This window comes from Prionailurus bengalensis, chromosome C1 (assembly GCF_016509475.1).
Source record: "Prionailurus bengalensis isolate Pbe53 chromosome C1, Fcat_Pben_1.1_paternal_pri, whole genome shotgun sequence".
Classification (NCBI taxonomy): Eukaryota; Metazoa; Chordata; class Mammalia; order Carnivora; family Felidae; genus Prionailurus; species Prionailurus bengalensis.
Genome location: NC_057345.1, coordinates 143,333,309 through 143,360,031, shown reverse-complemented (window position 1 = coordinate 143,360,031; position 26,723 = coordinate 143,333,309). Strand labels below are relative to the sequence as shown.

General features: G+C 36.6%; 1 protein-coding gene across 3 annotated transcripts in view; it reads left to right on the top strand.

The window, feature by feature from the left end:
- STAM2 (signal transducing adaptor molecule 2) overlaps positions 1-26,723 on the top strand; it is a 50,012-nt gene that overhangs the window by 9,599 nt on the left and 13,690 nt on the right. For 2 of the 3 annotated variants that reach the window (XM_043576717.1, XM_043576716.1), the window contains exons 2-8: positions 10,396-10,480; positions 11,845-11,920; positions 12,039-12,137; positions 13,064-13,210; positions 15,344-15,413; positions 16,007-16,193; positions 25,136-25,230. In XM_043576717.1, the coding sequence (XP_043432652.1) occupies positions 10,396-10,480; positions 11,845-11,920; positions 12,039-12,137; positions 13,064-13,210; positions 15,344-15,413; positions 16,007-16,193; positions 25,136-25,230 (759 nt within the window). Of the gene's footprint in view, positions 1-5,815; positions 5,928-10,395; positions 10,481-11,844; positions 11,921-12,038; positions 12,138-13,063; positions 13,211-15,343; positions 15,414-16,006; positions 16,194-25,135; positions 25,231-26,723 lie in introns of those variants that run through there. The other variant, XM_043576718.1, reaches the window with a different exon arrangement.

The window sequence follows — 26,723 nt, the reverse complement described above, 5'->3', positions numbered from 1 at the left end:
GCTCTATCTCAGGAACCATGAGATCATGACCTGAGCTGATACCACGAGTGGATGCTTAACTGATGGAGTCACTCCCCATGAACAGTGTATTTTAAGGTAAAATTTATATTACTGCTTTCCCCAGAGTGAACTGAAGATTTACAGCAATGAAATATACCCAAACAAATCAAGACATTAAATGAGGAGTAAATGAGAAAATGTATGTTAAACCCAAGTATTATAGAATGCTAAGTATGGGTGTTATTGAAGTCACAGAAAGAGGTGAAATATTTATAAACGTCAGGTTGAGGCTTTGGGCATTTAAATATTTTTAGTGTAAATTTACACAAAAATTGTATGGTCTGGAAACTTAATAACAAGTATATATTGTCATTTTAATCATTAAACATGTATGATTTATTTTATTTTTTAAAGTTTATTATTTTGAGAGAGAGAGAGTGCGAGCAGAGAAGGGGCAGAGAGAGAGACGGGGCGAGAGAGAATCCCAAGTAGCCTCTCAGCACAGAGCCTGACTCAGGGCTCAACCTCACAAACCATGAGATCATGACCTGAGCTGAGATGGAGTCGGATGCTTAACTGAGCCACCCAGGTGCCCCATGATTTATTTACAAACTAGAAAGAATTGGCTCTACTATATTTTCAGTAATTATTTAGTTCATAATGAATTGGTCCAAAGAAAGAACATGTTTATATCTTTAGTAAAAGCTGTCAGCTGTGGTTTCCTGTTACAAACCAAAAATGAATTCTATTCATTTACTTTCCATTTTCCAGTTTATTTTTGCTATTGAAAAAAAGTTTTTTCCAGTTTTCTCCTATTCTCCTACTACAATTTTAAGGTATAAAAATAGTCTTTTTCTTACTAATACATAAAAAACAAATTTTGTCTACCTTCTAAGCATTGCTTTAGTTATGTTCCAAGATACTGATATGTCATACCCTATTTATAACAAGTTTTTGTATTGCTTTGTTACAGTCTTAATTATTTATATGCCTCATTGTTAATTTCCATCTGGTTGGGTATTACATTTGGTCTAATAAAAAAAACATTGTATTTAGAGAATATATTATGTATATTGTCCTAGATTATTTCTAGGTTTTGATAGTTCATGCACATTTGAGGAAAGATTTAAACTTGGCTTTCTTTAATGTACAGGTAGGCCTCACTTTACATAGTTCCAATATGCATGAATCTAGTTATCATGTTTTAACTAAGTAACATCAAACACCAACAATAAGCCTTGTAATACTCTGAGCATAGAACCTAGCCAAGGCTGCATAGATTTTAACTGTACGACTATGAACTAATAATGGGTGTTTTAAACTACTAATTTGCAGTAATTGGTTACATAGCAAGTTTTAAAAAATCAATATATGGAGACTGTTCAGTTAAAAAAAATTTTTTTATTCTTCAAATTTGATAACTGCTATTGATTTTTCTTCACATTCACTGTTTCTGTGGTCTCCATTCTGCTTTTAAGCCCATCTGATGAATTTTTTGGTTGATATTGTACCTTTTAGTTCCACAAATTCAATTTTATAGTTTCCTTTTCCCTGCTGAGCACTCACCAGCCTTTGGTTTAAGTTCTTGGTAACACCTGCTTTAAAGTACTTTTTTCTTTTGCTATTTCTGATATTTCAGTTATGTTATTATCTCTTTTTATTGATTACTTTTATCTTGATTATGGGATACTTTCTCGTATACTGGTAATTTTTTATATTATGCTGTTCACTATGATTATTCTTTGCAAGGAGGTTAGGTTATGTTGTCTTCCTTTAAAGAGTCTTGAGTTTTTTCTGTCAGGTAATTATGTTATTAGAGGATCGTTTTGGTTTTCTTTGTGTGACAGGTCTGTTTTGATATTTAATTAAATTATAGGGGGCCTTTATTCTCTTTTGGTGTTTCAGTTGAATGCCTGAAATGTTCTCTGTAGTCTAGTTAGGTGGAGTATTAGTCTGCTTGGGCTGCCATAACAAATTACCTTGGACTAGGTGAATTGAACAACAAATTTATTTTCTCACAGTTCGGGAAATTGGGAAGTCCAAGAGCAAGGTCCCAGCATGGTTGGTGTCTGGTGAGGTGTCTCTACCCTTGGGTTGCAGATGGCTACCTTTTCATTGTGTGCTTGCATGACCTCTTCTTGGCGCATGTATGGAGAGAGAGAGAGATAGTGAGCTCTGTGTTCTCTTCTTATTAGGATACTAATCCTATTGGATCCAGATCCCATCCTTATGACCTCATTTAACCTTTAGAGGTTTATTCTCCAAATACAGCAACACTGTGGGTTAGGGCTTCAATATCTGAATTTTGTGGGAACACAAACAAGAACTGCAAAGACTCCCTGCACTGCACAGCCTTTCAGCCCCATAGTCGGTGATCTCTGCTAGACTTCTTAGAGACTCAAGTAGCCTAGCCCTTGACGGAGCCCATGGTAAGTCCCTGTACTCAGAAATTTGGTCTGTTGCTCTACTTGGGCTAGTTCTCCTTGTGTTGGGACAGGAAAGTATTCCCAGGCAAAAACTAGGGACATTATGGGGCTTACTTCACATTTCCCTTCCCTCAAAGATCTCAGACCTGCACTGCCTGTTATTCATTTCCTGAACACAATTGCATTATATATTCTGGCCTGTTTTGTTCTTGTTTTTGGTAGAATAGCAAATCTGATAGCGGACACTCTGCCATGGTTGGAGGCAGACCAGTCGTGAGTTTTTATTTGCAAACATAGTAGGAGGAACCTTATAAATATCTTCTGAGCATTTTTCTTGTATATAGTTAAATTTTAAAAATTACTGGTAGAGCCTATTTCATTAAAAGTTTTCTGGGTAGACTTGAATTCTTTTTAAAGTTTTATGCTAAACACAATGCACTGTGTAGAGGGGGCGCCTTTTTGTTCTTTATAGGTATTGACGGACGAAATATGATATTGTTAGAATCTTTCTGAAATATTTCAGGATATTTGAGGCTTTCTATATACAATAATCAAAACCTGGTGATGAAACATTATGACTTACACCCACCAAACCCTGGAAATTTAGAATTTAGGCCGCAGGAGGGCTTTTTAAACTCTCTCCCACTCTATGCATTTGACACAGGATAATGTGAAGTATGCCCCCAACACTGGGCAAAGTGACAGTGCTATAAAAGAATGGTTCCTTAATTATAATATTTAAAATTTTTTCCAGGAGTTTAAAATGCTCCTAAGTACATAATTTGACTGTTACTTAGTTCACTTGAAAAATGAAATCCTTTTTGGCAGACCATTATAAAGTCTTCAGATTTTATACTTTTTTTAAAAGAGTGAGCCCTGTATTTGTAGACCATAAACTATGCTGGATAGAGTATTCAAATCAGAATTTTTGCATTTTCTATAAAAATAAAATAAAAAACACTGTTTAGATATACTTAAAATTGTTGGAATGGTTTTTGGTAGGTATTAAACAGATTTCACATTTAATTGTGTATCACAGGACTGAAATTGAAAAAATAATCATTAAAAGTCGAGTAATCAATAATGGGTAGGTTATTAGATGGTCTCAAATCAGATTCAACTCTTTGTATGCATATGTGTACTGACAAAATTTGGTAAGTGATGATGCTTGGCTTCTCATATCAAAGAGGAAATGATAGATTCTTAGATGTTAGAACTGACAAATAATTAGTAAAAATATTTTTCTATCCTTGCTTCTTTCCATGTACCAAATGAAATTCCAGAGAGACTAAAGATTTACCTATTAATGAGAAATAATACATATATATAAGAGAATATAGCTTAATGTCGAATCATCAGGTAGTTCTAAACACTGTATCAAATGATAGTATGAAAAGGAGTGTTAGATCTGTACAGCAAAAACAAAACCCTGTCATAAGCAAAGAGAAGGATGAGCATGAGACTGGCAAGTCATGTATAATAAATGTGATTTGCTTTTCAGACTCCATTGAAGTCACCTGTATATCACAGCACAGGAAGCCCTTTGCCTCCTTCTTGAGACAGTCCCTTCCCTACTTACCTTGGCTTTTGGTTAAGACTCCCAAAAAGACTCCCAAAAAGACTGTCATTCCTCTTTAGTAAACAAGCAGAGAATTGGAACCTCATAAGCCCACTAGTGCTATTGCCTTTTACTGCCACATGGTGTTGCTAGTGAAGTTTGATCCTGTATAGCCCCTTTGGATGTTTGCTCAGCAAACTAGCTGGCCAGAAGCTCTTGCTAGTCCAAAACTTTGTGCACACTTTAGAAAGACCACATTGGGCATCATTGTACCCACAGTAATAGGATATGGAGGAGCAACCAGCATCATTCAATTTATTTATTAAACCAGAATTTACTGAGTATCTACTGTGTGCTTCAGACTGTTCCATGCACTAGAAATAATAGTGAACAAAACAAAAATTCCTGCCATCATGGAGCTTACCTTCATTATTGGGGTTGAGGAGAGGAAGAGAGGTCGGGTGGAGACATATGAAAGACAAAGTATGCTGAAGGGCCTCTGTGTGAAATCCTGACCACTTTTAATTATCTTATATTTCTTCTATGTGGGGCATCAGTATGAGTGATACCAGTGAGTATAAGAGAGGCTGAGTACGTGGTGGATTTAAAATCACGGTGTATTGGGACGCCTGGGGGGGAGGGTTCAGTTGGTTGAGCGTCCAACTCTTGATTTTGGCTCAGGTCATGATCTCATGTTTTGTGAGATCAAGCCCCACATTGGGCTCCACACTTGGGTTTCTTTCTCTTCCTCTCTCTCTTCCCCTCCCCACTCATGAGCCCATGTGCACATGCTCTCTCTTTCAAAATAAATACATAAACTTAAAAAAATAGTAAAAAACAATGCACTTAAGGCAGAGAAAGCATTTAAAAAAAATCAATGTGTTGATTGTATAGGTATTTTGTGGCCACTCTGTATATATGGTACATCACACTGTTATTTAAAAATATTGTTATAGGTGTATAATTATGAACATAGGTGTTTATATAAGTAGAAATGCAAGTTAGCAAATAATACATTTAATATGATCACAAGTATTAGTGAGGAATACTTTTTCTCTACCTCTGAGGTTTCCTTGCTGAGAAGGGAATTCCGTTAGTGTTCACCCTGAGTCTGCTCTGGCTCCCTTAGTCATTTCAACCTTGATGTAATGACTTATCTGACTGGTAAATTTGAGACTAGTTGGCCCAGTGGATGCACTTCATTGATGTGTCAGAGCTAGCGAGTCTTTCCACAGCCATCGAGTGATTTCTCATCTCCTCTATGGAATAAGTTGTGCAGAGGCTTATCCTGCAGGGAGCAGTCTGTGCCTGTTTAGTGCTAAGACATGCTCTCCTCTGAGGTTCACAATTAGCAAGCCCATTTGTCTAATAAACCTACAGCATCTGTTAGTAATAGCAATGATATTTTATTCTTTGTTTCTCAACTTGTTCATAACTTTGGCAGGGAAGGAGGTATCAGCTTTTGGGTGCTCTTTTTGGAGGCACCTCATACATACAATTCTATTTTATTTAGTTTTACATATATTTTTATTTTTCCATATTCATGTAGAAAAATGTCTGGAAAGATAAGCATCATGGTTTCAAAAGAGGTTGGTAGAAGTTTTTTTTCTTGTCTGTACTTTTGAATTCACTGAATTCATTAGATGTGGGAAAGAAAAGAAAAAAAGTAAGAAAACATTTATAAATTTAAAAAATGTATGCAATAAAATAGAATGAAATGAAGAAAGTAAACCACAAAAAATGTTTTAAAAAGTTAAAATAGTAAAAAAATAAATAAAAATTAAAAAAACCCCAGAAAATAAAAATAAATTTTTCTCTTTCTGTATCCAAGAATAAGAAAAGAACAAAGACAAGAAATGAATAGATGGACCCGTGAACAGAATGAAATCCGAATGAAATTACATCTAGTTTCCCCTGGAAGTCAACTGTGAAGCACTAAGCAGGTGGAGAGACTTGTGGTGGTCCTCTAGGGCCTGAGCTTGGTTGGCGCAGTTGGACGGGGCTTGGCGTAACAGCTGTTATCCACTAGATGGTGCTGCTTAGCTTACTGAGGTGGATTGGTGTGGTGTGCATGCAGGTGTGTGTGCATGCTTGGGAGAGGTGAAAATGGCATCACCCAGCTTCCCAGTCTCTGGTACCAGAATAATTGCGCTCAGCAATTGTGACCGGCAATCAAGCACCCCTCCTTTGTCTTCAGCTTCCATTCACTCCCCACATCTATGCTGTCGGCTTCCAAGCTGTCAGCCTGGCAGCAGCACCTCCCTCCTGAATTATATCTCATATGGGGCTGTTCCCAAACCCCTCACTTCTGAGAGCCCTGTGGTTTGGACTGACTCCAGCACTCTGGGGAGGGTCTTGCCGAGCAGTGGTTGGGTCCTGGCTCGCCCCTGGGAATGTTTGTGCGGTCACTGTTGCAGAGGTTCCAAGATTGTGGCTGGGTGCCTGCTTGCCCCAGAAAAAGTTTGTGCGATTGCCCGGCAGCAGAGGTTCAGAGATTATGGCAAAACAACACACAGCCGGCACCGGGTTTCACCACACCCTTGCATCTTTGTTCCAATATGAGCACATGTGGCTGTTCTCCAGGTAGGGTCCACTGGGACCTTTCCCTGTGAGGAGGCCATATGGCCTCTACCAAATGCCCTCCTAGCAGAGGAACCGCTTCTTGTGTGGCCCACAGACCCCTCAGATCTCACTGCCTGCTCCTGGGAATTTGCCCTTCCCACCAGGGCACTGCTAGATACTGAGCTACAGAATTTCTGACTCTGCTGTCCTCTGTTTATAGAGTCCTAATGGAATTGAAGCCTCTTTCTCCCTTTCTTGTTCAGTCTGTGTGGGTGTTTCCACTCTTTCTCTTTCTCTCCACCTACTTCTGGGGAGAGTGCTTCTCACGCACTCTCCCCTCCTTTCTCTGTCCCCTCTCCGCAAAAATAGCTCCCTACCCCCTGTGGCTTTTCTCTCCTCCATTTCACCTCTCTGAGATCTGTATCTGCCGAGTTCTATGGCTCAAGTTATGCAGATTGTTGTGTTCATCCTCAGATCAATTTTCTAGGTGTGCAAAATGGTTTGGTGCTGATCTAGCTGCATTTCAGGGATGAGAGAAGCCGGGAACTTCCATGCTGTTCTGCCATCTTGGCCCCCTGAATTAATTAGATATGAAATAAAAAAATTGTTAAGGGGCGTCTGGGTGGCTGAGTCAGTTGAGCGCCCAACTCTTGATTTCAGCTCAGATCACGAGCTGCAGGGCGGGGGATTGAGCACTGCGTTGGGCTCCGTGCTGAGTGGAGCCTCCTTAAGATTCTCTCTCTCTCTCTCTCTCTCTCTCACTCTCTCTTCTTCCTCTTGTGCTTGTACTTGTGCTTGTACTCTCTCTCTAAAAAAGAAAAGAAAAAAGAAAAGAAAAAAGAAAAGAAAAAAGAAGTGGTTAAATATTTTAAACCTCTAAAATATACAGCCTGGTCTGACTTCCATGTAGAAGAATTAGTCATCTTTGTACAAGGACAAAAGCTGGACGTGAATAGTTTCCATGTCATAGCCTAGTGTTTGAGTCTAGAACTTATACTAGGCAAAAATCTATTACATTTCTTAAATCTCTGGCTTGTCACTTTATTACACTTGTCACAATAATTGCTTTCCATCCATTATAATAGTGTGAAGCAGTTTGCATGGTTTTTAAAAGTGAGTTCTGGCATTTAACTGAGGTTAACTAGATTCTGTATTTTTCTCTCCTACTTGTAAAGTATAGCTGTTTGCTAAGCCTGTTTATTTTTTGGCTTTTATTATTCCTTTTAAAAAAGGAACAGCTCTAGAATTCTACCATCCTTCCTGCTTATCACCGTGATAAGTCCATATGAATATAGTACTCAGGTTTGACCATATTTGAAATTATGTGTTTATTAAAAGAGATTAGATTTAAAAATATTGCTAAAGTCATAATTTTTATATCCTTATCCCTCTATATTAGCAGAAAAGAAGTATCTCCTGATTTTGAAATTTTGTAAGTCAATCAAGTAAAAATGCAACATAATTCAGTGATGATACTCTCATCATGCTTTTTAACAGTTCACTTTTTAATTGTTATTTTGATTATGAAATACTTCAGACCACAAAAACATGCTGAGAATAAAATAATCTCTAGATGTTTCATGTACAACTTAATAAATAAAATTTTATAAATACAAGTAAGCCCCTGTGTACCCAGTTTTGATCCCTCATCCTAGTTTGCTAGGATGAGGGATAGTTTGGTATTTATAATTCTTATGTGTATGCTATAAATATTTTTACTACCTATGTATGTATCACTAAAGACTATAGTGTATTTTTTAATGTTTTACAACCTTATATGAAACATTCATATATTGCTAGTGAGAATGTAAAATGGAACAACTGCTTTGGAAAACTTTTGCCAGTTCCTAAAAAAGTTAAATACAGTATTTTTTTTTACCATATAACGCAGCACTTTTCTTAGGTACATACCAAAGAGAGAGGTATAAACCACACAAAACTTGCACAGAGATGTTCATAGTAACATTGCACTACTCATAGCCAAAAAGTTAAAAAAAAATAAAACCAAACAATGACCAAATATTCAACTGGTGAATGGATAAATACAATGAGGTAGATCTACAAATGGAATATTATTCAGTCATAAAAATAACTGAAGTACTGATGCATACTTCAGCATAGATGAACTTGAAAACGTTATACTAAATGAAAGAAGCTAGTCACAAAAGACCATGTATGATTTTATTTATATGAGAAATACAGATTAGGCAAATTTATAGAGATATGAAGTAGACTAGTGGTCATCTAGGGTGGGGATTATGGGGGGAGATTGGGCTGTGACTGCCAATGGGTATGGACTTCTTTTTAGGGTGGTGAAATGTTCTAGAATTAGATAATAGTGATAGTTGCACAACTCTGAAGACACTAAAAAAATCAAATGGTACACGTTAAATTGGGTGAGTTGTATTGTGATGTGAACTGTATCTCAGTAAAGCTGTTTAGAAAGTTTATTGTGAATGTCATATATTCTGCCATTAGCTTTTTAAACTCAGTATAAACCAAATCATTATATTTTGGGATTTATACATTTTTTGAACATTTAGTTATATATAACTCAATTTTCATATTCTGTTGTATGAATTTACTGTTATTTTATTAATCATTTTCCTCTTTTGCCCTTTAAAAACAATGCTTTTGTTGGGTACCCAGGTAGCTCAGTTGGTTAAGTTTCTAACTTTGGCTCAGGTCATGATCTCATGAACCATGAGATGAGCCCCATGTCGGGGGCTCCATGCTGTGAGCGCTGAACCTGCTTGGAATTCTCTCCCTCTCTCTCTGCCCTTCCTCTGTGCCCTCTGTCTTTCTTTCTCTCTCAAAAATAAGCTTTAGGGGCGCCTGGGTGGCTCAGTCGGTTAAGCGGCCGACTTTGGCTCAGGTCATGATCTCGCAGTCTGTGAGTTTGAGCCCCGCGTCGGGCTCTGTGCTGACCGCTCAGAGCCTGGAGCCTGTTTCAGATTCTGTGTCTCCCTCTCTCTGACCCTCCCCTGTTCATGCTCTGTTCTCCCTGTCTCAAAAATAAATAAAACGTTAAAAAAAATTTTTTTTAAATAAAAAGTAAGCTTTAAAAAAATCCTATCAAATTCTAATTTGAAAGAAAGCCTTAAAAATATATATCATCATATAAGAAAATGTGGATTACTGTTCACTATTTGCAAAAGCATTGGTTTTTAAAAAAATTTTTTTTCAATGTTTATTTTTGAGAGAAAGAGAGGGTGGGTAAGGGGCAGAGAGGGAGGAAGACACAGAATCCGAAGCAGGCTCCAGGCTCTGAGCTGTCAGCACAGAGCCTGATGCGGTGCTCCAACTCACAAACCATGAGATGATGACCTGAGCTGAAGTTGAACGCTTAACTGGACATTTAACCGACTGAGCCACCCAGGAGCCCCAAAGCGTTGTTGTTGTTGTTGTTGTTGTTGTTGTTGTTGTTGTTGTTTTAATGTTTGTTTATTTTTGAGAGAGCGTTAGAGAGAGGGGGACAGAGAATCCAAAGTGGGCTCTGTGCTGACAGCACCTCTTATGAACCGTGAGATCATGACCTGAGCCAAAATCAAGAATCAGACGTTTAACTGACTGAGCCATCCAGGCGCCCCTAGAATTTTATAGAATTATTGCTGATTTGTAACTTATTTAGTATTATTTCACTGTTTAGAAGAAATTTTATTGGTGTACCTTAGAACATTTAATTCATATAGCTATACAATTTAAAGTTGAAAATACTTTATCTTCTGAAATTTTTCTGTAGTTCTTTTATATTTGGCAAAAGAAAAGGTTTTAACTACTGTGCCTTTTTTGGTATTTTATTGTTAATTGAGACATGTCCTAATTTTTGTGTGTGCTGATATTTTATAGAAAAAGCCACAAATGAGTACAACACTACAGAAGATTGGAGTCTTATTATGGACATATGTGACAAAGTTGGGAGCACTCCTAATGGGTAAGATGCCTTGTCATGCATGGTGAATGTCTAGGAGCTTAATTACCTGTCTCTTTGCCTGATACAACTTTGAGAGGAAAATGGGATTTTACTGTTTACTTTTGGGGGACAAAAGTAAAGAGATCCTGGTGGCCAGATTTATGGGACTAACCTTATCATGAAAGAACAAATGGAAAAGAGTTCAACTGAAAACCTGAGACATATTAAAATATGTAATTAGGGCTTTTACACAATAGGAACACGTGTTAACAATGAAAGTTGTTTAGAGAATTCCCCTGTGACTTAGACATGTATGGGAGCCGTTTAATAAAGTAGATAAATATAATAATATAGTAGGTAATATACTGAAAAAGCTCTTTGATAATGAATAGATGAAAATAATAATATGATGAAAAAGTGAATATAAAAAAGTGCTTTTGGGAGAGAATGCAATAAGTAAGCTGAACTGATCTATACTTTAGAAGTTTAGCAGACTGATGAAAGTATTTGTTTTAACATTACAACTTTTCAAAGTACCTTCATACATGTTTATACTGAAAACTTTGAAGACTATGTCTCGGTAATTTTTTTTATGATAAGAATTTGTTGTCTGAACACTATACCTGTCTTGAAGAAAAAAGGTAATTTATGTGACATAGTTTTTTTTGTGTTGATCTTTTGGAAATGATTTGGCTCTTGATTGGGGAATATACAACATTTACAGCAAGCTCCTTTTTTTTTTTTTTTTTTTTTTTTTGAGTCCTGCAGTTCTATGAACGAAAGATTGTGTAGAATCATTTTACAGATTTAATCCTTTAATGAAATGAAGTTTGCAGGATGTTATTTATTTACTCATTTACTTAACGTTATTTTGAGAGAGAGAAAGAGAGAGAGCCTGTGCGCACGTGTATGCAAGCAAGCAGGGGAGGACAGTGCTAAATCACTGGAAGGCATTGGTAAATATTAAGGCACAGGAAAGTGGACAGTGGAAAATATTTTTTGGGGGGGACAAAGTATTTAAATTCCAGTTATTTAATACACAGTGTAATACTAGTTTATGGTGTACAATTTAGGAAATATTTTTTTAATGTTTGAGAGAGAGAGCACATGCACACATGGGGGAGGGGCAGAGAAAAAGGAGTGAGAATCCCAAACATGCTCCAGGGAGTTGTTAGCATGGAGTCTGATATGGGGCTTGATGTCACAAACCGTGAGATTATGACCTGGGCTGAAATCCAAAGAGTCAGAAGTTTAACTGACTGAGCCACCCAGGTGCCCTTGCAGGATTTTATTTTTAAATTTAAAGTTATTTGGTAGGCCTTATATTTTTAATGTTTAAGTTGAAATTCTGAATAAATCCTTAACCTTCTTCATTTTTTTCTTAGAGCAAAAGATTGCCTAAAAGCCATAATGAAAAGGGTAAATCATAAGGTTCCTCATGTTGCTCTGCAGGCGTTAACTGTAAGTAAAAGTCATGTCATTTATTATTTGACCCAAATTTTAAATGTGTATTTATTTCAGTAAGTTAAATAAGATAATATCTCAACATTTGTATATTGATTTTTATTTTAATTAATAGCTTCTTGGGGCTTGTGTGGCAAACTGTGGAAAGATATTTCATTTAGAAGTATGTTCCCGTGATTTTGCAACAGAAGTACGTGCTGTGATAAAAAATAAGGTAAATTTTAAAAAGAGAAGAATTTAAGTCATTAAAAAGTGCATATACTGTATGTCATTTTAACTCCATATAGCGTTAATAAAATTGTTGTAAATGAAATAATTTTCAGATAAGTTTGAGATGAAATAAACTTCCTTTTCTAAAACTTGATGTTTTCATTTGAAGCACCAAAACCTGTTTTTCTTCCCAAAACATATATACTAGTGATAATAGCTCTTCTTTATTGAGAGTTAGTAAGCAGTCACTGCTCTAAGAATTTTACATATACTATCTTGTTTAATGCTCTTAATAACTTTAAGTTAGAGTCTCTTGTCATTCCTTTTTTATCAATACAGAAACTGAGCCTTAGAGAGAAGTTGAGTAACTTGTCCTAGGTCATGTGACTAGTAAGTAGCACAGCTGAGGTTCAGATCTAGGTTTCCGTACCTTCAAAGTCCAAACTACCACTATCCTGTCCAGATTCACATTAGAGATAACAAGCAAAGGGGGTCTTTACTTTAAAGCAGGGCCGGGACGGGGGACGGGGGGTGTTTTCACAATAGGGTTTGTTATTGATATCCTTGGGATAGAAATTCTGAAGCACTGTTCTCTTGCTATTAGTAAAATTCCAGAATTTTAGTTTGGTTGATATAAAAAGCTTAGTCTAATGTTGAGCATATTAAGAAAACAAGAAATAACCTCTGAATATAAAAAATCTGTTGTCATTATAGTAAGAGTTAGAAATTGATGTTTAAAAGGTAATTTTACAAGAAATAACTCTATCTTAAAGCAAAAATAGGCATTTACCAAGTACTCATGTAGGCTGAGGATTGCTGGACTTTCGTTGATGTTTAATTTTGGTGGTAATTCTCTTTGTTAAATGTTTCAAGTTCTTTAACCATTACTTAACCATAGTTTTATTTCTTTCTTTGCATTGCCCTTAAAAGGCTCATCCTAAAGTGTGTGAAAAACTGAAATCTTTAATGGTGGAGTGGTCAGAAGAATTTCAGAAGGATCCTCAGTTTAGTCTAATATCTGCAACTATTAAATCTATGAAAGAAGAAGGAATTACTTTTCCTCCAGCAGGTTCTCAGGTAAGAGATTCACTTACACCCATGGTTGATCTTATACTATTTTGAAGGTATGTATCATATAAAGGCTGGACAAAGTCTGTCTTAATCATCATTTCCCACCTCCACTCTCCAGGTGCCTATCTGAAATAGCGCCTTATATTAGTAGATGTTCTAATTGTTGAGTGAATTTCTTTTTTTGTTTTAAGTTTATTATTTTGAGAGAGAGGGAAAGAGAGAATCCCAAGCAGGCTTATCACTGTCAGTACAGAGCTCAGTGTGGGGTCAAACTCATAAACCATGAGATCATGACCTGATCCGAAACCATGACCCAGCTGCTTAACAGACTGAGCCATCTAGGCGCCCCTCTTGAGTGAATGTCTTATACTTATCAGAACTTTGAAAAGTGAATCAGCCATGAATAATCTGTTTAATGCTACTCTAAGTCTAGAGTCATGCAAAAGGCATATATGTATGAGGGAGCCCTTATGTTTAAGAAATTTATAGTAAAGTTGGATTGTCATAGGTGAAAAATAACTAAATTATAAGTGACACATATGGATGAGGGATGGGTAGGATGGGTAACAAAGACAGGATCCAGGAGAGAAAGGTAGCTACAGACTGGGATGGTAAAGAGGTAGAATTTTTAGACTGGAATGCATTTCAGTATGTAGACAGGAGAGGAGATCCTACTGGGGGAAGAATGATACAAACAAGTTTATGGAATTGAGAAAGCTCAACACCAATTTTTTGAAGAGTGAATATGCCTGCAGGGAATGGTTTACAAATAGATAAGGGGAACTATAAGACTAGAAATTTATTTGAGGAGATGGGAAGATAGCTTTAGTAGGACAGGGGTGAAGGTCAGGATAATAAACCACAGAGTGGGCTAAGTGTGGGAGAAAAACACTATCTTAAGTTTTGCTTCAGTGCCTCTTTCCTTCCAGTTAATATTGGGATATGGACTAGGGAAAGAAACTAAGAGAAGTACTGTATATTTTATTTTTCTTTGGACTGTAGACTACACAGTCAAAAAGAATCTTTATAGCTGAGCAGAACTAAGGGTTCAAGGGAGAATTTGGGGACAAAAACCTTATAAGTAATAAAAGCAAGCATTTTTCTGCTTTGTCCTTTCTGCATGTCATTAAAAACCTGTGTGTGTGTTTTTTTAAATATGAAACTTATTGTCAAATTGGTTTCCATACAACACCCAGTGCTCATCCGAACAGGTGCCCTCCTCAATGCCCATCACCCACTTTCCCCTCCCTCCCACCCCCATCAACCCTCAGTTTGTTCTCAGTCTTTAGGAGAGTCTCTTATGGTAAAAACCTGTGTTTAACGAACTGGTTGATGGTTCAGGATCCTGGACATCTCTGTCTTCCATGGCTTTAACGTTTTTAATTTATTTTTTATTTTTTATTTTTGAAAATTGTTTTTGTGAGACAGAGGCAGACTGAGCAGGGAAAAGGCAGAGAGAGAGAGAGAGAGAGAGAGAGAGAGAGACAGAATCTGAAGCAGGCTCCAGGCTCTGAGCTGTCAGCACCAGCGTGGGGCTCGAACTCATGAACCGTGAGATGATGACCTGAGCTGAAGTCAGAAGCTCAACTGAGTGAGCCACATAGGCACCCCTGTCTTCCATGCCTTTAAATTTAAGCATGAGACTCCTAATTCTGATGTGCCTGAGGTGCCACCATGATTCAAGTACAATGGTACTAAAAGAGCTTAATAAGTATTCCTAGAACCGCACCTATTGTCTCCATCCACCCTCTTCTTTTCAGTAATTATTATGGCTTCTTGCTGCCTCTCCTAGACTTCAGTGTCCCTCACTGAATAAAATACCTTGGACAGTTGAGGTTAGGAAAGTCCAATTGGGAAAGATTTGTGTTTAAGTATTTTCTGTATGCCATGATCTGTGTCATATACTAAGATTTATGCAAAATGTAAGCCAGTTTGTGCCTTGTGAGTTTATTATGTTTTCTTGAAAACCACCGTATTTTATTTTAGTATTTGAAAACTGCTACTTTAAATTTTTACAAAGAACTTCACTTTTAGAAGAAACTCTTGTCAGCTTTTTAAAAATTAACATGTGCGAGTAATTATAGAGCTTGTGTTTTCTTTGAAACAGTAGTTGTGTTCATTTTACTCATACATTTACAGACTGTCTCAGCTGCTGCCAAGAATGGTACATCATCGAACAAAAACAAAGAAGATGAAGACATAGCTAAAGGTAAATGCTCAAGCGTGTATAATTTAATATTGCTTAAAACATCCTTGCCAGAACAATTTATTTAAATAAAAATTATAATCAAACTGGGTATGCTTTTACTATTTTGCCTCATATCTAGTAGGGTCTGAAAAGTAAGGAAAACAATTAACATGATACAAGAATGATTTAATTCATAATCATTGTCAATAATACGTATTTAATGTCTTACCTTTGGAGAGATTTCATTTCACCTTTTCTTTAATGCCAAAGTTATGAGTCAAGCACAGAAATATGTTCACGGCTTGTCCTATATGGAAAGCTACCCATATTATAATGTCACAATCTGTTTGCTATAAAAATAATAGCTGCTGTATATGACAGACTGTGATAATAAGGAATGAGCAAAAACTTTATTTTAAAAAATGTCATGATTCTCTGCCCTGTCCTCCCACACTCCAAAAAAGTTAACTGTTTAGCATTTAATTGGACAAATAAAATACTCAACTTGATTTATTCTTATTAAGTATTACATTAAAAGTATTTCTTTTTTGCTTTAAAAAAATCAGAATTAATTTTGGCTATCTTGTTTTTTGCATTTTAATTTTTCAAATTAGCTATTGAATTATCATTACAAGAGCAGAAGCAGCAGCACACAGAAACAAAATCCTTATATCCATCTGCAGAAATTCAGTTAAATAATAAAGTTGCAAGGAAAGTGAGAGCTTTATACGATTTTGAAGCCGTTGAGGATAATGAACTTACTTTTAAACACGGTGAAATTATTATTGTTTTGGATGACAGGTAAGTTTTCTATCTTAATTTCTGGAATATTTTGAAGTTATTAAGTATAATATTCTTAATTTAGAATATGGATATTAAGGTCTTTGACTTAGTATATTTAAATCATAATAGAGCCTTTTCATACCTTAATTTTTTTCTAAAATAAAATTTAATCAGGGATGCATGGATGGCTCAGTTGGTTAAGTGTCTGACTCTTGAGCTCAGCTCAGGTCATGATCTCATGCTTCGTGACATCAAGCCCTGTATCGGACTCTGTGCTGACAGCGTGGAGCCTGCTTGGGATTCTCTCTCCCTCTCTGTTGGCTCCTGCCCTGCTTATGCTCTTTCTCTCTCTCTCAAAATAAATAAATTAAAAAATAAAAATAAAAGTTAGTTAGACTAGGTAATGTGAGTTTGTTATTGTTTTGTTAAATTTGGTAGTATTCTCTATATCTTGGATAAAAGATGTATTAAATAATGTTACTTATCACAATTGTGAAGCATAAATATTTGGTGCTCTGAATCCATTTGCACTGGGAGTTGTGTATATCAAAAAAAACTGGTAAAAAAATTTAGGAAGAAATACAGCTATATTATCTTTGGTAAAAGCAACCAAAAGCTATGCTCAGGTCTTCTCTAATTCTAAATCTGCTACTGTACCCTCCCTCACAATTACTCTATCACTTAAAGTTGCAGTAAAGAATATATCTGTTGTACACCTAAGCTAATACAGTATTGTATGTCAACTACACTTCAATTTCTAAAAAAGGGTAGATCATGGGGCACCTGGGTAGCTCAGTTGGTTAAGCATCTGACTTCGGCTCAGGTCATGATCTCACGGTTTGTAGGTTCAAGCCCCGCGTCAGGCTCTGTGCTGATAGTTCAGAGCCTGGAGCCTGCTTCATATTCTGTATCTTCTTCTTTCTCTGTTCCTCCTCCTCTCACATTCTGTCTCTCTCTCTCTCTCTCTCTCTCTCTCTCTCTCTCAAAAATAAATAAACTTAAAATAAATAAATGTATGTATGTAGGTAGGTAGGTAGGTAGGTAGGTCTGTCTCTATTGGGCCTAATTCTGTTTTTTACTTTGCCTTTAAAAGAAGTTGATGAGGGGCGCCTGGGTGGCTCAGTTGGTTGAGCGTCCGACTTTGGCTCAGGTCATGATCTCACGGTTCAGGAGTTTGAGCCCCACGTTGGGCTCTGTGCTGTCAGCTCGGAGCCTGGAGCCTGCTTCGGGTTCTTTGTCTCCTTCTCTCTCTGCCCCTCTGCCGCTTGTGCTCTGTCTCTCTCTGTCTTAAAAATAAATAAACGTAAAAAAAAATGTTGATGAAATTTAGTAAAAGGGTGGACATAATAGCTTATTACTGTGAACAGAGATTGCAGATGCATTTGGTATCCATTACAAATAACTTAGTAAGGATATTTAGTCTGGTGCGTTTTTAAATGAGTATATACACAAAATAGTGTTACTTTGCTGCAGTAAATAGTTATTGAAAAAGTATTATGTAATAGGGTGAGGATGTGGGGTGCCTGGGTAGCTCAGTTGGCTGAGCGTCTGACTTCGGCTCAGGTCATGATCTCGCAGTTTGTGGGTTCGAGCCCCGCATCAGGCTCTGTGCTGACATCTCAGAGCCTGGAGCCTGCTTGAGATTCTGTGTCTCCCTCTCTCTCTCTGCCCTTCCCCTGCTCATGCTGTGTCTCTCCCTCTCTCTCAAAAACAAACATAAAAAAATAGGGCGAGGATGCAGAGAAAGAGGATCTCTTTTGCGTTGTTGGTGGCAATGCAAGCTGGTGCAGCCACTCTGGAAAACAGTATGGAGGTTCCTCAAAAAACTAAAAATAGAACTACCCTATGACCCAGAAATTGCACTAAATTGCATTTATCCACGGGATACAGGTGTGCTGTTTCAAAGGGACACATGCACTCCCATGTTTATAACAGCACTACCAACAATAGCCAAAGTATAGAAAGAACCCAAATGTCCGTTGATGGATGAATGAATAAAGAAGTGGTATATATATATACAATGGAGTATTACTTGGCAATCAAAAAGAATGAAATCTTGCCATTTGCAACTATGTGGATGGAACTGGAGGGTATTATGCTAAGTGAAATTAGTCAGAGAAAGACAAAAGTCATACGACTTCACTCATATGAGGACTTTAAGAGACAAAACAGATGAACATAAGGAAAGGGAAACAAAAATAATATAAAAACAGGGAGGGGGACAAAACAGAAGAGACTCATAAATATGGAGAACAAACTGAGGGTTACTAGAGGGGTTGTGGGAGGGGGGATGGGCTAAATGGGTAAGGGGCACTAAGGAATCTACTCCTGGAATCACCGTTGCACTATATGCTAACTAATTTGGATGTAAATTTTAAAAAATAAAAAATAAAATTAAAAAAAATTTTTTTTAAAAAGTTGATGAAATTTAGTAAGGGTGGACATAATAGCTTAATACTGTGAACAGAGATTGTAGATGCATTTGGTATCCATTACAAATAACTTAGTAAGGATATTTAGTCTGGTGCATTTTTAAATGAGTATATACACAAAATAGTGTTACTTTGCTGCAGTAAATAGTTATTGAAAAAGTATTATGTACTAGGCTCTGTTTATATAAAAATGAATGAGGATGCGGTTCTGTCTTATAAAATCTAAAGTAAGGGAGTTGAAATTTCTATACAGGTATTAGTATGGAATGCAGACTGTGAATGCCATAAAAGAGGCAGTGTTGGGGTCCAGAAGAGACCAGATTTGTACTGGATGCAAGCATCTGGGAAAGAAGGCTTAAGCTGAGGGTTCATTTCAGGTGAACTTTGGTTTTGATGGGATAGGAAAAATTTTGCAAGAAATTGAGAGTAGGAAAAGGAAGGTCTCTTAGGTGATCAAGAAAATAATCTTTTTTTTTAAGAATTTTTTTTTTTAAGTCATTGAGAATGGAACACATGACTCCTGAATGAGAGTAAATAAATATTGGTGCTCCTGGGTGGCTCAGTCGGTTGAGCATCAGACTTTGGCTCAGGTCATGATTTTGCGGTTCGTGGGTTCGAGCCCTGCATCAGGCTCTGTGCTGACAGCTCAGAACTTGGAGCCTGCTTCAGGTTCTGTGTCTCCCTGTCTCTCCGCCCCTCCCCTGCTCATGCTCTGTCTCTTTTTCTCTCAAAAATAAATAAACGGGCATGTGGGTGGCTCAGTCGGTTAAGCGTCCAACTTTGTCTCAAGTCATGACCTCACAGTTTGTGAGTTTGAGCCCTGCGTCGGGATCTGTGCTGACAGCCTGGAGCCTGTTTTGGATTCTGCGTCTCCCTCTCTCTCTGCTCCTTCCCTGCTCATTCTCTGTCTCCCTCTCTAAAGAAATATGTAAATAAACATTTAAAAAAAAGAAGACGACGACTAAGTAGTGTGGGCTCTGAACACTGACAGTCTGAAATGTCAGGCTTCTTAGTGTAATTTTAGTTAGAATATTTACAAAGGAACTTAAGTTTATACTTTAAATACTGTTATGCAACTAGAAATTAAAGACATTTATAAAATAAATGGAAAGAAAACTATAAAATGAGTAGTTTTTGCTTTAAGATTCAAATTTTGAGTATTTGATCTAGTGAGAAAATATTCGAAAATAAATTGCTACTTACAGGGTACTGATTAATGGCACAGATACTTTATCACTTATCTTCAGTAGGCTTCTACTACCCTGTGCTATAATAACTCAATTCTCTGACTTTTTCTTTTGTAATTGTCATGAATCCTTCATGCATACTGTATCCCTTGACATCATTTGGTGTTCACGTGGCATTATACTCCTATTATAGTCTACAGGCTTGCCATGAGTAAGGGGTTATGTTGCTGTGCTGCATGTGTCTTTTCACACATGTTTAATTAGGCACAAATACATTTAACAACTTAGACTCATAAAACTATTTTCAGTGGAGACTTAACACTATAAAAAAGAACTTTTTTCTTAGTAACTTCTAAGAGACTCAACATGAATATGGTGGAATATGTAGGTTGATTACAGTCATTTGATTGGCTACCCCAATCTTAAAATTGCCATAGACGTCCTCATTAACACCTATAGGTTACATGTTATCATTCTGGATGATGGATTATCTTTGCAAAGGTTTTTAAGCTCAAATGCAAACTTGGGTATTAAAGTTAAATGGCAAAAAATATAAAAAATTTAAAAAAGTTAAATGGCAGTCTTCAGTTGAAAGAAGTTCATCTAAATGATTCAGAATATGCCCATCTTCATTGTTTTCATATTGCTGTGGAAATGAAAGCACAAAATTAAAATTTTCACATACAGAACTTGAAGTTGCTTGAAGCTACATCATTCTTGGATTTCAGCTTAAGAAACACTGAACTAATAGAAAAGGCACACATTTCTTATTAACAAAGTATACTAAAAAAGCTTTTCACTTTCTACATTTTTAGCTTTATCTCACCACTCCTTGCTGACTCTTTATGTATTATTTCAAATAATCAAGTAGAATTCTTGCATTTCCAAAAATGCCATATTGTGATTAGATCCTGTGCAGCATTGCACATTTGATTCTTTATTCCTGGAAACTCCTGTCGAAAGAGGCAGACACATTTAGAAAAGAAAAGGAAGTTTACTTGCAAGGAAGATTTGCAAGGGAGTCCAGGCTTTAGAAGGATTGGTCCCCTAAATTAAAAAATAACGTATATTAAGGAAACGATCCCCACAAGATCACTAAGATTTCCAGATTCACTACTTGTATGTTTGTGTTTTTTTCACATGATTATCATATCCATAAATAGAGCATCAGTTATTTTCAGCCATTGTCATTACAAAAGACAGTAAATAAGTTGTCTTAGTTGGGAAGTCAGTAGCTTAAAGGAGAGGCTCAGGTTTTCATTTTTTGAGACCTAAAATGAACCAGGATAACTTTGTTTTTTGTTAGTGTGCAGTTTTCTGTTTCTTTGTATTTTTATTTTCTTGCTTATTCATAATGGTAATAGAGAATGTCATTTTTATTTCCATAACCCTAATTTCATTTTCTTCCTGGCACTGCCTGCTTAATCTTCAAAACCCATGTAGATTTTATATCTTCTTAGAAGCCTTTAAATCTTCTCTGCTGTTAGTTTCTGGTAGTTAGAAATAGTTTCTCTTTGCTGCTATACATCCCTGAACATAGTGGCATTTTTCATACTATACTGCAGTCACTGCTCCACATGTCTGTCCTGCTACATGAGTTGATTTTGAGAGGAATGGAGAAGGAGAAAACAAATCCTACAAGGTAAAGCAAGGTAACATGTTATTAACTGGTATGAGAGGGTTGAAAAATACTGCACTAGATTTTCGTTCTTGAGGGCAGAAACCCTATCTCCATTAGCTTTGTAACTTCATTGCTTAGTCTAATGTCACTTGTCCTCTCTTTGGTAGTCTTTTCTAAGTGTTAGCTGAATGATCAGTTCATTGACAGTGAAGTTTCTGTGTCTATCATTTTTCACTCAGCTGTGATTTATTTTTACTTAATATAAAAAGCTAAATATAAATGCTGTGTTTAATGATCAGTTTGTGTAAAATTACTGTGCTGAATTACCTTAATTTAGAAATTTAAAAATTGAACAGTATTTTGTATCATTAACATTCCAAAGAATCAACTCATTGTCAGTGGAGAGAATGTAGAGCTGGGTTAGGGCTAGGAAGGAGTCATCATGCTTTGACATGGCATTTGGTTGTTTTATCTGCTTTTATGTTTCATCAAGCCTGGGGAAGGCTACACATAAAATTGTTGATAAGTTCAAATCTGTGTGTCCATTTCATAGGTTTGGAGTTTCTGGTTTTATATAAAAATTGCTCTGAGTTCAGCTGTCCTTTTTAAAATGGAAGGTTTAATTTAAAAAAGCATGTGTATAAGAGAGAATTTCTCATTCTAAATAGACATCAGCAGACATGATATATTACAATTGTCAATACATCAATTATTTTCTGGTTTTAAACATTTGGATGATACATAGCTTGCATCTTCATGGTACTTTTTTTTTTTTAAGTTTATTTATTTATTTTGAGAGAGAGAGAGAGCACAAGCAGGGGAGGGGCAGAAAGGGGGAAACAGAGAATCTCAAGCAGGCTCCTGTCAGTGTGGAGCCCGACGTAGGGCTCGAACCCATGAACCGCGAGATCATAACCTGAGCCAAGATCAAGAGTTGGATGCCCAACTGTTTGAGCCACCCAGGAGTTCACTTTGTGGTACTTTTTAAGTCAAATTATGTTTCAGAATCGTAGAAGTTAATTCATCCTGAAATTTCATTTTTAAGAATGTCTGCTCAATAAGTCAAATTTTTGGAAAGGAGTGGACAAAATTATCCTTTCTGGATTCTATGATTGTCCATATAGAAAATCCAAGAGAATCGATGGACAAACCATTAAAATTGGTAAGAGTTCATGGTTGTCGGATACAAGCTCAACATACAGAAATCAGTGGGTGCTTTAATCACAGCTTTTAGAAAATAGAAAAAAATTGCCATTCTCAGTAGTAATAAAAAATATAGATGATCTAGGGATAAATAAACCTAATAAAGATATATAAGGACTTTATGGAGAAAGTTATAAAATTCTTTGAAAGATATAAAGAAATATATACATATAATATGTTTAGATAAATATAATGTTTTTATTTTATTTTTTATTTTTGAGAGAGAGCGCATGAGTGGAGGAAGGGCGGAGAGAGTGAAGGAAACAGAATCTGAAGCAGGCTCCAGGCTCTGAGACTGACACAGGGCGGGGCTCAAACTCACAGCCTGTGAGATTATGACCTGAGCCGAAGTCGGACGCTTAACCGACTGAGCCACTCTGGCACCCGTTTATATAAATATAAATGGAGAGAGATACCATGTTCATGGTGAATAAAACTTTAATGTTCTAAAGATGTCATTTTCCCCATATTAATGCATAAATTCAGTGCATTTCTAATTACTATTTTTTTTAACTTAAAAAAATTTTTTTTTAATATTTATTTATTTTTGAGAGACAGAGCATGAACAGAGAAGGGACAGAGAAAGAGAGGGAGACACAGAATCCAAAGCAGGCTCCAACCTCTGAGCTGTCAGCACAGAGCCCGCCGTGGGGCTCAAACCCATGAACTGAGCCGAAGTCGGATGCTCAACCACCTGGGCCACTCAGTTGCCCCTTAAGTTTTTTAATGTTTATTTTATTTTTGAGAGAGAGAGAGAGACAGAATGTTAATGGGGGAGGGACAGAGAGAGGGAGACACAGAATCTGAAGCAGGCTCCAGGCTCAGAGCTGTCAGCACAGAGCCCAACACGGGGCTCAAACTCACAAACCATGAGATATGACCTGAGCTGAAGTTGGTGCTTAACTGGCTAAGCCACCCAGGCACCCCAGTGCATTTTTAATTAAAATCCCAACAGGACTTTTTTTTTTTCCCCCAGAGAACTTGAAAACATTTTAATTTTAACATTAATATGGAAATATGAAAGTATGCAAGACAGAGTACTTTCCCTGCCAAGTATCAAGGCATATTAACAAGCTGTAGTAAATAAATATATAGACTGTTCAACAGAATGGAATCCAGATCCATCTGCTCACGAACAGATAGCAGCCTGCTTAAGATAGAATATTATAAATCAGTAGAAAAAATGATGTACTATTCAATAAATTTTTGCTGGGATTAATAGCTCTTTATACAGTACAAATAAAACTTTGATTCAGCTTCACATAGTACATACAGTTTCATTCCAAATGATTAAAGATTTACACACAGGGGAGAGATAAAAAAGAAAACCTAAAACTATTAAATATATAGGAAAACAGATTTAGAAGCTCAAGGATAGTGAAAGATTTCTTTTAAGAAAACTATAAACCGTAAGAGATTGCTAAATTTGATTACATGAAACAAAATACACCATGCGATAAAAGAAACCATAAATGTATGTTAAAAGACAAGTAACAGTTTGAGAGAAGGCATTTACATAATTCAGACAAACAGTTGCTATCCAGAATATATAAAGAACCCCTATAGATCCATAAAAACAAATAAATGGCCCAGTGGGAAAAGGAAAATGGACAGAAAACATGAATGAGCAGTTTACAGAAGAGGCAGTCTGAATGGCCAGCAACACATGCACATGCTCAGGAAGTGCAAATGAGCACAGCCATGAGATAGGGTTTCTCTCCTGTCTGATAGCAAGTGTTGCTTGGACAGTTAACACATGTGAGGGAAAAAGACATTCTCACATGTTGCTCAGGGAAGGAGGATGGTGCATGGCTACAACCACTTTTGAGAATATTTGGCAATATTTGGTAAAATGGAAAATGTTTATATTCTTTGGCCCAGCAAGTCCATGTGTGTGAATAAGCCTAAAGAATTGTTGCTTGTGTGCACTAGAATCTAGAATGATCATCACTCCAATCTTTATAATGGTGAAAGGCTGGAAATATTTAAGTGTCCATCATTATGGAGATCAGTAAATCAAATATACTGTGTTTGTATAATGAGTCTTTAAAAGGGATAAATAAGATATGAAAATAATAAAGTGAATTGTAGAAATCTATAATGGTTAATATATCTATAGACTTTGCTAGAAGTATCTGTAAACAAATAAAATATACACTTGCAGGAAGGCCACATACCAGCTTTATGGTAGTGGTTTGGCAGGTTAGATGTGGGATTGGGACTTGGGGTTGTTGATAAAGAGGATTCAGTGTTACCTATGATTTTTATTATTTTTTTAAAGCCCAGATTCCGATATGATCACTTGCTAATGGTTCTAAATTTTAATATAGGAATATGGATGTTTGCTTTATTTGTGCTTTTTTGTATCTTTTATTAAGTATAAGAACTGTTTAAATATAGTTGGATATGAGGTATTATTTTCAAAATAAGCTGAATTTAATTTTTATTTTAATTCTTCTTGCCATTAATGTACTAAAATGTAGAGGAACAAATGGCATTTTTGTACTGTATTTTCAGTGATGCCAATTGGTGGAAAGGAGAAAATCACAGAGGAACAGGACTCTTCCCATCTAATTTTGTAACAACTAATTTAAACATAGAGTCTGAGGCAGGTAAGTTAAATTTTAAGGGTGAAGAGTAAATCTATTAAAGTTTTTTACACTTGAAGTTTATGGTTTAGTTTGTTTGTTTTAAGTAATTTCTACACCAAACATGGGACTTGAACTGACAACCCTGAGATCAAGAGTCAGATGGTCTACCAACTAAGCCAGGCAGGTGCCCTGGTTCAATTTTGAATACAAAGTAGATTGGCATTTAACTCTTGTTTTAAATTATTTATAGACACTACAGTTTAGCTTACTTCTTAACAAGTTAAGGGGTTAATTTATCCCAGGTCATTTCCAAGAATTATTTTATTTTAAACCCTTTGAGAATTAATGTACATAGTTACATAGAAGGCATAAAACAATCTGTGATGACCATGTAAATATTTAAATCAGCATAATTATGGTTTAAGAGACAGTGTGTGTCAGTTCAGTGTAGAATATGGATTTTATTCATCACTGAACCATAGTACTGAAGGGAGTAGGTGGCATGGTGGGGGGCTGGTTGACAAGTGCCAAGTGTGATTACAAGGGTTAGGAGTACTCCTAAATTTTAGACTTTTCCTCACCTTGATTTGATCAGGGAACTTGGTACCTTGAAGCAATAATACAGCAGTATAATTAAGACTGTAGGTTCCTGCTTCAGATCTTCTGTCAACCATGCAGAGAAAGCTTCCATTTGTTACACAGGCAGGAAGGTGGGGGGGGGAACTGAATGTAAAGAACAGCTGACAGAGACAAAGACAGTGCATGAGCCGAGTAGGGGCAGAGAGAGAGACACACACACACACACAATCCAAAGCAGGCTCCAGGCTCTGAGCTGTGAGTACAGAGCCTGACGCAGGGCTTGAACTCACAAACCATGAGATTATGACCTGTGCTGAAGTTGGACTCTAAACCAACTGAGCCACCCAGGCTCTTCTTGAGTACTCATTTATTAGGTATTGTGCAAAGTCCTTGGCTTGCACTATTTCATTTAATCCTCACAAGTCTATGAGATAGGTACTTTTGTTACCCCATTTTACAGATAAAGAAACTGAGGCTGAGGGTTTATGAGGTTAGTAGGTGCTAGAGCCATGATTCTAAAGTCTGCTGGTCTGCTCTTAGATGTACTTAAACTGACTTGTGGGACATGTCAGTGCTAGTCTGTATTACCGGTTTTAGGGAAAAAACTTAAATTGTGAAAGCTCTGTGCATTGTGTGTAATATCATCTTTGTATGGAGTGATGGCATTCAGTTAAAGTTGAAACATGTAAAGACTCATTTAAAGACTGAGCACTTTGCCTGTATTTGTACTTTTTATTCTTGTAAACTAAGTAGTTATGAAAATTGGAGGCACTGTTTTTTTTTAAATTTTTTTTTTCAACGTTTATTTATTTTTGGGACAGAGAGAGACAGAGCATGAACGGGGGAGGGGCAGAGAGAGAGGGAGACACAGAATCGGAAACAGGCTCCAGGCTCTGAGTCATCAGCCCAGAGCCCGACGCGGGTGGAGGCACTGT